Source organism: Myotis brandtii, unplaced genomic scaffold, assembly GCF_000412655.1.
Source record: "Myotis brandtii unplaced genomic scaffold, ASM41265v1 scaffold681, whole genome shotgun sequence".
NCBI lineage: Eukaryota > Metazoa > Chordata > Mammalia > Chiroptera > Vespertilionidae > Myotis > Myotis brandtii.
The window spans coordinates 594740-606164 of NW_005370660.1; the positions used below are offsets into that span (position 1 = coordinate 594740).

Sequence of the window (11425 nt, forward strand, 5' to 3'; positions counted from 1 at the left end):
TTTAAATATATAAAATAAATATCAAAAATATAAATCTTTGTTTTACTATGGTTGCAAATATCAAAAAATTTCTATATGTGACACGGCACCAGGGTTTTTCAAAATGCTGACACGCCGAGCTCAAAAGGTTCGCCATCACTGAACTAGACTGTAAGCTTCTCTGTAGGCAGAGATCGTGCATAGCAAACATTCAGGCAACGCTTGATTAGATGCTAGTGTTGATGGTATTTGGCCTTTTATATCCCATGCATCCTTGTCCCTTCTCTTCCCCACCTAACCTGCTCTTCTTCTTATAGAATGTATGTGAGAACTGCAGAGGAACCTTCTGTGATGCCTGTTCAACAAACGAACTGCCTCTTCCTTCAAGTATTAAGCCTGAGCGAGTGTGCAATCCCTGTCACGAGCAGCTGATGAAACAGTACTCCACCAGCCCAGCATAAGGCTGGAGGCCAAGACCTGGACCCACATGCCTGTACCTGTGTTAGACATCAGGATTCCCTAGAGGCCAGGCCTGAGAATCATCTTGAGTTGATAGAAATGGTTTAAATAAACCAGATCCAGGAAGAAAAGACAGTGGTTGGGGCGCTGGAACTTTTGCTCGTTTTCCCTAATGATTGTATAAATAAAAGTTATTCAGTTGAACTTCTCTTCTAAACAACCCCACTTTGAAGGGTTTATTTTACGGCATGTCTTTGAAAGAGCTATTCATTTTAGTAAATAGTGATAACACTGGTAGATATAGTAGGAGAGGGTCCTTAGCGGATAAGAATATAAAGAAAAATGATCATCTTCCTCTATTACATTTGCAGGTTTGAAGAGGAAAGATAAATGTTATGTAGGATCAAAATGACAGATGTTACATATTTTCCCAGGTGCTGCTAAACATGAACATTATTTCCTCTTCAACCCCACTACCTACCTCTTTAAAGTATCTCTATCAAACTGTGAACACAAGCTCAGGGAAAAGAAATTAAAGAGTAATATAAATTCTGAATGTACTTAAAGCAATATTATATTATAGTTTCAGGACCAGAATTTTCTGGTCCTGGCCTGTAGGTATGTTCATTATCAGAACAAGGTGGAGGAACAGTTGCTGTTTTTCCACGTAATGACTTCAGAAGTAAATTCCTGCCCTGTTCAGTCTCCAACTACAAACAAGCCAGCTGCCTTCCCCAGTCTCCCCTCTCCAAGTCATAAAGCAAATTGTTGGTTTTTAAGATGGGGTTTAACTTTTGTAAATAGGAAATATTGAAAGCAAAATTAAGTCAGGTGTTAAGTAAAACAATTACATCCATGGCAGAGAATAATGAGCTCAAAATATTCTTTCTTGACTAAGGGATCCTTTATTCTGAGCCAAGAATGAGAACTGGTAGACAGGTTTCTTGGAAAGTATGATACTCAAACATCTTTCAGTAACAAGCTTTGAGGGGGGAGGGGAGTGCGTTTAGCAAGGGAAGGAAAGAAATGGTATATGCTATATTCATTATGTTACAAGTGCCTAGATTGTAACTGGGTTAGAATTCTCAGTGGAAACATCCTGGAACCGTTGTATTTGATAAATTCTGTCTCCTAAAAAGGGTTACAGCTTGGGAAAGAGTTGTTATTTCAGAAGTCTGGTGTGTTATTTGAAGCTGAATTTTAAGAGTACTAAGGAAAAATAAAATCTAATAAATCTAGCCTAGCTTGTTGTCTTTTTTCCCCTTTAAATAATATTTGTTTTTTGTGATTCTTCATTCTCCTTATTTTTGGCTATCTACATATGCCAGCATTGTTCTAGGTGCCACGGATAATTTAGAGAATTATCCTATATTAGCAAGTTATTTTATCATTAGTTTCAATTAAATTGGAAACAGGCAGCTCTGTACATAGACTGTAAGATGTAATAAGTAATTGGACATGAGATTTTTTTTTTGGAAGCTCCAAAGATCTATTAGTGCAGCAGCCCACAAGAGCAAGGAGACCAAGTCATGAAAACCTTGACTTAATGTTAAGCCTATTGTCCTTAAAATTTGCTTTCCACCATTTCCAACAGCATCAACAAGAATTAACCAAAGAGGCAAACAACTTTTACACTGAAAACTATAAAACATTGCCAAAAGAAATGATACCAATAAATGGAAAGACACCCCCCCCACACACACCCATGTTCATGAATCGGAAGACTTAATATCCTTTAAGATAACAATACTGCCCAAAGCCATATAGAGGCTGTAATGTAATCTCTACCAAAAATCCCAATATAGTAGCGATAGTAGAAATAGAAGCATCCATGCTAAAATTCAGAATCTTAAGGGGTACCCAAATAGCCAAAACGATCTTGAAAAAGAACAAAGTTGGAAGTCTCACATTTCCTGATTTGAAAACTTACTACAAAGATATGGTGGTCAAAACAGTGGTACTGTGATAAAGACAGAGACCAAAGGAATAGAATGGAGAGCCTAGAAATAAATTCACTTTATGAAAGGACTCCAGGTATGGCCTAGTGATTTCCAAGTAGCTCTAAGGGCCACTATCACAGCCTCATTTCAGCTCTGCTCAACAGAAAATGCCACTTTTTAAAAAACTATACTTCAAAAATAAGTGGCCATGCTTTTCTAGTAAAACATCTTTCAAATAATATATTCTCCCCCACCCCCAAATGTCATCCCAGGTCCCATCTTAACGGTTCTTAGGCATTTGTTTGCTTGGGGATTGTCAATTATTGAAGTCTTCCATTTTATTCTCAACATTCCTCAGGACAGTTGATTTTGTAAGCATGTCAGTCAATCTACCAAGTCAGAAGTCAAGTATCTGCCAAGCACAATTGCTATGCCTAGAATGACAAACTTTATGTTGCCCTGGCTGCTATGGCTCAGTTGGTTGGACGTCTCCCCATGCACCAAAAGATTACTGGTTCAATTCCAGTCAGGCACACATGGGCTGGGGCACATGCCCAGGTTTCAAGCTCGATCCCCAAGCTTGATCTGTTTTCTGCTGTCACATCCATGTTTTCCTTTCTCCTCCTCCCTAAAAATTAAGAGAAATATATATTCTTTAAAGACAACCTATTATCTTGAAATATAAAACTAGTTAAAAGAACCATTGACCAGTTGTAAGCATGGCTGAGGATGTCACATTCCTAAGAGTTAATTAAGTTTGGTAAACAGATCACTCAGTCCTCCAGGAGGCAGAGAGATGGAAAATTATGAGTCTCCAGGCAGCAGTATTGCCTTGCCATTGTGGGGTGCTGCTTTCTGGCACTACAGTATCACTCATACTCATTTACCACAAATAATTTACTCATTAATTAGAGCAGGTTAAAATCGGCATAATATTATCACCTGTATTTCATTTGCCTTCTTATGGGGGCAATAAATGGAATTTCAGCCAAACTATCAGAAATTATGAATAACTCAAGTTTCTCTTTTGCTTGTGGCCTTTATTCCCAAATGTCATTGCCAAATGGCAAAAAGAGAAGTGGTGAGCCTCTTGTATTTCAATTAGAACCAGGTGTGTTTTGGGACAAGTCTTTGAATATACTTGTGCAGTGTCACCTGTGGGATTCAAATTATTCTGGATCACTTGAAAAGCTTATCTTAAACGTACCTTGGTGATCCTTTTTCACTGAATCCTTCCATATTCTAGTCTGCCTTGGCTACAGGCCTTCATGCCTCATCACCAGGTGCTTTCAAAATCCTCTCACTGGGATGTCCTAATTCTGACACAAAACCTAGAAGCCATAAAAGGGGAGATTTAAGCCCTAGCTGGTTTGGCTCAGTGGATAGAGCATCGGCCTGTGGACTGAAGGGTCCCAGGTTCGATTCCGGTCAAGGGCACATGCCTGGGTTGCAGGCTCGATCCCCAGAAGGGGGCGTGCAAGAGTCAGCTAATCAATGAATCTCATCATTGATGTTTCTCTCTCTCTCTCTCTCTGAAACCAATAAATAAGTAAATATATATATATATATGGAGATTTAAGAATTCCACCACATAAAAATATCCTGCCATAATAAACAGTGACAGCCGAAACCGGTTTGGTTCAGTGGATAGAGCGTCGGCCTGCGGACTCAAGGGTCCCGGGTTCGATTCCGGTCAAGGGCATGTACCTGGGTTGTAAAAAAAAAAAAAAAAAAAAAAACAGTGACAAAGTGTGTGGGGGGTGGGGGGATGGGGGTTGTTAAAGTTAGTTCATAGCAAAAATAACGGGCTTCTGCTAACTAAGAAAAAGACCAAACAATAGAAAAGTGTCAATAATCACAGAAAAGCAATGAGCAAAACTCAGATTGTGGAAACGTCTACAGGTTAATCTTAACTCGTTCAAAAATAAAGGAAAAAGTAAATGGAAGAGTAAACATATAGATTAAAATAGGAAACAAGCACTTTACCTTCACTAAAGAAATTTGGCCCAAAAGCTTATGAAAAGAAATGCTCATCGATTGTCAAGGAAGACAAATTGAAACCACAATGGGGTACCACTACACACAGAATGGTTGAAATTACAGGATGACACCATTAAATGTAGACCTAGTGGCTCTCATATTGTTTGTGAGTATGTACAATAGGATGACCACTTTGGAAAGAGGTATGTCAATTTCTAGTAAAACTTAAAATATACCAACATTACAACTCAGGATATTCTGCTAAGTACTCACTCAAAAGAAATTAAAACATAGGTCCACAAAAAGGCTTGCACAAGAGGTTCAGAGCAACTTTATTTATTATAGCCCAAATGGGAAACAGCCCATTGTCCACCAGTTGTTCATCTAACACATGAAAAGTTAAACTGTGGCATGTTCATACAATAGAATACTACTCGGCAATGAAAAGAAACCAAGCTGAAACATAGGGATGAATCTCAAAACACGCTGAAGAGGAATTTGCACACAAACACATACTATAGGATTCCATTTATATGAAGCTCTAAAATGGCTAAAGTAATCCATGGTGAAAATCCTAACAGGGAGAAGAGATGGGAGAGGTGCAGAAACTGGGTGAAGAAACTTCCTGATGTGATGATGCTCCGTAGCTTGCTGGGAATTTGGGTTACAAGTTGTACATCAAAACTCATCTAATGGTACATTTAACATTTGTTCACTTCACTGTAAATTTTACAAGTAAAAACTTAACAATATATATGCCCAAAAGCTTAAGAGTCAAATATAGATATTTATAACTTTGACACACGTAAAGAAAATAGACCAATGGATGCACAGATGATAAAGTATGGCAAAATAGTACCTTTTCGAGGTGATAGGTATAGGCATGCTTATAGTTGCCTTTATTGTATGCTTGAAATTTCATATTTAAAAATGTCACTTTATTGTTTGATTGAAATTTTGTATTTAAAAATGTCACAGGGGGAAAAAGAGGCAGAGTAACCAACTGCAATGTGTAGACTATTTAGATCCTGACTCAAGGTTTTTTTAAAAAAGACATTTCAAATAGATATTTTTAGTGATAAAAACAATTAGTATTTTTAGGAATGATGATATTTTTAAAGTCCTATTTAAAGAGATGCACACTGAAATACAAATGATAATATGGTTTGAATTTGCTTTAAAATTAATGAAGATGATTAATACATAGGGATTGTAAGAGAACAGAAAAGGAAATTCAAAAGCTCTAAACGTGAAATGCTACCTCATAGAATACTATTGCAAGTGTACACACACACACACACACACACGCTTAACCTCTAAGAGTGGCAAAGAACAGTTGCTAATACACTGTGTCAGTGAGGCTATGGGGAAATGGGCACTTGCACCGCTAGTGCAAACTAAGAAAAAATATACAGATATAAATTTAATTTGATATAAATTACAAGTGCACATATTCTGATCATTTATCCTACAGAGAGAAATTTATGTATGTATAAAATGACAAATGTATACAAGGTAATTCATTTCAGCATTATAATAGCAGAAGATTGGAAACAATGTATATGTTCATTAGTAAGGGACAGATTCAATTGCATATATCCATAGTGTACAATCACTTTTAAAAAATGAGGGAAGCCCTGACGGTAAGAGCTTCATCCCGTACATCAGGTGGCATGTTCGATTCTTGGTTGGGGCGCATGCAGGAGGCAACTGATCAGTGTCTCTCTCTCTCTCTCATGCAGGAGGCAACTGATCAGTGCTTCTCTCTCTCTCTTTCTCTCTCTTTCTCTCTCTCCTTTCCTCTAAGATTAATAAAAAATAAAAATATTAAAATCAAAAAAGAGGAAAGATTTTTGTGTAATGACATCAAATGATCTTTAGGATATATTAAATGAGAAAAGGGTTCAGAATAGTATGTATAGCATGCTAAAAAGGAATGAAAATGTTTATTATATTTGCTTATCTATACAGTAAATATCACTGGAAGTTTACATTAGAAAGTGATGACAGGGCTGCCTAAGGGAAAGTAAGTGGCTGAAGTACAGGATCAGAGAAAGTACACCCCTTCATATCTCGAGAATATTATTTCCTTCAAAAAATAAAATATATACAAATTTAAAAATTATCTTGTTTATTTTTCATATCATCAAGATTTAAACACCAGATAAAACCCTCTTATATCCCCTTCCTAAAATGAAGAAAACCACCCAACTAAAAAACTGGGCAAAAGATCTGAACAGACACTTCACTAAAGATAATATGCAGATTCAAATCTGTTAAAAGATTCTCAACTTCTTATGAAACTATGGAATCACAAATTAAAACAAGATACGACACACTTATTACAATAGCTCAAATTCAAAACATTGAGAACACCGAGTGCTGACAAGGATGAGCTGCTACAGGAACTGGCACTCATTGCTGGTAGGGATGTAAAATGGTACAGCCAGCCGCCTTGGAAGCTAGTTTAGCATTTCTTATTAAAACTAAACAGTCTTACCATATGAGCCAGCAACCCCACTCCTTGGCATTTACCCAAATGAGTTGAAATATTATGTACACACAAAAACCTACACGACTGTTCATAGCAGCTTTATTCCCTTCGTACAAACTTCAAAGAGTATCTTCTAATCTGCAGAATCCGGAGGGAAAAGTCCATTCCTACCACATTAGGGCTATTTTTTTTGAAAGGCAATGGAACTTAGGCCTGCCTCTTAGCTGAAATACCATTCTGCTCTATAATGTGTCCTACCAATTGAATATAAACCCTTTCACATGATTTAGGGGAAACTGTGAAAACAAAATGTTTTAAATTGTAAAATGAATAGGATGTAACCCAAGAAAAATCCCCAAATGAGAATCTGCTGAGGGATGGTTCAGGGCAGATGCCAATAGGGCATGTTGACTAATACGCAGGGCCCTTGCCTCCAAATGTCATGTAGATGGAAGTGCTTTCTCCTGCTGCTTCCTCCCCACCCTGCAGATGTGTCCAGGCTTCAGACTTCCGCTCCATAGTTCACCCCGTCTCCCTCCCACCTGGCATAGGCCGCCTTCACCCAGGCAGAGAGGGACAAATACTCTGGGTTCTGCTTCCTTCTCTGGCATCAGTGAGTATCTCAGATCAGATCACAATCTAGCAATTTCCTCCTTGGGATCTACACAAAAACCTACACTTCGATAAGGTTCCTTATCAGAGTCCTCCCTTACAGCTCCTTAAGAAGTAGCTAACTAAAGCAGTATATGGGTAACCCAGCCATAGCCAATCTGGCAATTTTGATAGCTTTCCCACAAAGGAGAATATAAAGACACAAATAGAAGAGAAAATCTCAGTCATTACTTATTTCAATAGCAATTGATGACAAACAACCCAGTTTTATCAAATTTGGGGAAAGAGAAATATGTCTTTTGATTGGGTAGAAATAAAAGATCACTTTTATTCTATCACGCGATTTTACACATGCTTTTTGACACCTGCCTTCTCAGCAAGTATTCATTTAGTAGCCTAAATTATGAGCAGTAACTTGCTAAAGGGAGGCTAGGAAAAGTATATGAATTCATAAGACTTCCCAAGAATGGCCACCTTTTTAAAGAGAACTCAGCCACTAGTGTGGCAGGAAGACACACCCTTTCCAGCTTACCCACCACACAACACTTTAAGGCTTTTGCTCTTTCTTTTCCCAGGGATATGCAAATGAAATTCATTAGCTCCAAAATAAAGTAATTGCAAATGAATTAATTCCTCACCATCCCCAATCCCAAAAAACCCTACAGATTTTTTCCATAGCAAACTGGATGCCTACTGCTAAAGGGAGAGAGAAAAGACCACATTCTAGCAGATCATACAGCTAGAGACCGGTTTGCACAGCTCAGAACACATATATGAAAACATATTTCCATCTAAGTAGGAACGCTGAAGCTGTTAAACCGGGTAAGTCATGTTCTTACCGGATGACAAACACAACTAAAAGTCAATCATGTCTCCTTATAATAATATACCAGGACTTGATGTAATAAAAATATATTTGGTTTATCCACACACTCCAAAATAAATACTCTTAGGTAATCTGCCTGAACCAAGCTTTCATTTATTAACTATTTACAGTACAGTGATTTTGTATCTTAGCTGGTAGTCAAAGATGGTTATGTACTGAGTGAGAGAAGACATAATCTCTCTTCCAAATATCACCTCTCAAAAATCTGGACTAATTCGATTTTAAGATCTAGAATTGCATCTCTTGGTAACTACATAGCAGTAGTGACCCTGAGAACAGGAACAAGGTAAAGAAAGTATACAGGACTTTGATTCTCCTACACAGGTGCACATAAAATTAGTTTATTAATGACTACATTTTCAAGCCAGCCATTTTGATCCAATATTTAAATAACAAGCTATTTAATATGAAAGCAGAATGTACTGCCACAATGTGACATTAGTACAGCTTTATCCATAAACCCTTCACACAATTATACATTAAATGCTATTTTTATTTAAGCAAGGCACCCCTACTTGTTCTAAAATATGGGATGTGCTACCCCACTGAAAAAGCAAATGAAGGGACTTAGGTTTTTTCCTATCTGGAGCTGGTTTAAATTCAAGTGAAGCCATTAAGATCCTTACCAGTAGGGACTGTTTTGAGATGTCACTTCACAGTTTTGAGACTAACACCCCTAATGTTTACCCAAAACCAAAAAAGGGGGTCAGGGGATGGGGATGTGTTCAGACAACTTTTAAGTTGAGACTAGAATTCCCTCCTAAAGCACACAGGCACTATGTTAAATGCCAGTAGCACAAGCTTAGAAAGGCCAAACATTTCTAAAGATGTGACACTGCCGAATAAGTTGTCCATTATACTAACCAGTGGTATTTGTTTTTTTGTTTTGAATCTTTTTTTTTTTTTTTACATTCCTACCCCTTAAGTCATCAATACACCTAAAATTATAACTACTCTACCAAATCATAATGATTCAAAGGTCTGAAACCTTTCTTTGCTTTGGTGAGTATTTGGTTAAAATAAATCAGTATTTTATTCCATAGGAAGTTTTATATCAGAGCTCTCAAAAAAATCATTTTTAAAATGGGAGGAAGATTTTAAATGACAGTGCTGAATAAAAATATGCAGTCTTTACATTGGATAACAATCTCTATGAAAACAAATTATTTAATCATAAAATAATGACCAGATTTGTAAATCAGATCCTATCCTAGACAGTTTTAAACAAAATTTAAATTTGTGATTTATTTAATTCCAAACTGAATCTTTCCTTTTTCTTTCTAAACAGTCCACTATGGAATTTTTCTTAAGCAATTAATCCAAGACCCCCATATCTTTTCTCTAACAGTTGCTGCTAAAACACTGGAACTGTATATCCCATATCCAAGAAAGATGTGCAAATGAAATGCTTCTTGCTTCATCCTGAAAATAAAACAAAAAGTACAGCACATTTACTAAAAACGAAAAAGCGTTGAACATGTTCCCATATCATTTAAAATAACAAATTCAGTAATTTTTTTTCTTTCCTATTTCATGCAACTTATCTGAAAAATCAATTAAGTTGAGGTAAAGAAAATTAGTTAGGCATCAGTATTTATAGCCTGGTATGAAGATAGGAAGGCTTTTAAAGTGAAGCACAGAATATATTTTACACAGATTTTAGCTAATGTAAATATGTAATATCAGGAGATTGTGGTATTTTACATCCAAAAACAGCCCATGACAACTATTATAAAGAAATGTCCCAGGTGTTTTCAAGAACTCACTAAATATCTACCACTACATGTAGAAAAATGATTACAACGAAATATATTAAAAGATTTGCCCTGGACAGTGTGGGTCAGTTGGTTGGAGCATCATCTTATACACCAAAAGGTAGCATGTTTGAGTCCCAGTCAGGCACATACCTAGGTTGTGGGTTCAATCCCAGGTCGGGGAACTTAAGGGAGGCAACCAATCAATGTTTCTCTCTCATATTGATGTTTCTTTCTCTCTCTCAAATCAATAAAAACATATCCTTGAGTGAGGATTAATATATACTGTGTGTGTGTGTGTGTGTGTGTTTGTGTGTGTGTGTGTATACACTTTATAGGGGAAAAAGGAAAAATACCATATAACATTTAGTCAAGAGAAAAGACATCAAGACATATTTAGATTTGTCACAGGTAAGTTAACCCTATGAAATCATAAACTTCCTAGTACAACCATTTTCATAACACCACTTTAGGAAAAGAAACAGTGGTACATTAAGTGTACATATCACTGGTATACTCTGGTTTCAAATGTATCACTTTAAACATTTAAAAAATATCTTAGAACTGAGGAAATGTGTTCAAAATTTTTATAGAAAAACAAATGCAAGCACATTGCCAGTGTATTATGATTTATAGCTACTAAAGGTGAAAAATTATTTTTCAGCTCACAGAATCATGAATGTTAAGAAAAAATACAAAAAGACTGTAGATGGGGAAAATACTCAGAGCCACTATCTATATATATAAAAGCCTAAGCAATCATTTGATCGTTCGACCGGTCGCTATGATGCGCACTGACCACCAGGGGTCAAATGCTCAACGCACAGGATCAGGCTCCCTCCTGTCTGCATCGAGCCTGCGGGGATTGGGCCAGAACTGGCTCTCCGACATCCCCCAAGGGGTCCCAGATTGCGAGAGGGTGCAGGCCAGGCCGAAGGACCCCACCAGTGCACAAATCTGTGCACCAGGCCTCTAGTCTATCTACACTAATAAAAGAGAAACATGGTAATTAGCGTACGACCGCTACCCTTTTCATTGGCTAATCAGTGAGTATATGCAAATTAACTGTCAGCCAAGATGGCGGCCGGCAGCCAGGCACTGAAGCGAGCACGAGGCTTGCTTGCTGCAGATTCCAACGGTCCTTGCCTCAGTTGCCAGCCTCTCAGCTGCAACTCTAAGCAACTATATACTATGTTGCAAATAAGAAGGTAAACAAAACCCCAGAAAACAGCCGGACTGAAACCCAGCCGGACCAAAACATTGTATCCATGTTTTCAGCAGCGAGGCCTCAGAGCTAAAGCTGGCCCAGAAAAAAAAAAAA

The 11425-nt window shown here is 37.4% G+C and overlaps 2 protein-coding genes across 9 annotated transcripts in view; one reads left to right on the forward strand and one right to left on the reverse strand.

The window, feature by feature from the left end:
* Positions 1–1676, forward strand: part of RUFY3 (RUN and FYVE domain containing 3) — a 61431-nt gene extending 59755 nt beyond the window's left edge. For all 8 annotated transcript variants that reach the window (XM_005881618.2, XM_014529487.1, XM_014529490.1 and 5 more), the window contains one exon: positions 297–1676. In XM_005881618.2, coding sequence (XP_005881680.1) covers positions 297–440 — 144 coding nt within the window. In that variant the 3' untranslated portion in view covers positions 441–1676. The remainder of the gene's footprint in view (positions 1–296) is intronic.
* Positions 1677–6472: 4796 nt separating this feature from the next.
* Positions 6473–11425, reverse strand: part of GRSF1 (G-rich RNA sequence binding factor 1) — a 38614-nt gene continuing 33661 nt past the window's right edge. The window contains exon 10 of the mRNA XM_005881648.2: positions 6473–9772. The gene's annotated coding sequence lies outside the window, so the exon portion shown is untranslated. The remainder of the gene's footprint in view (positions 9773–11425) is intronic.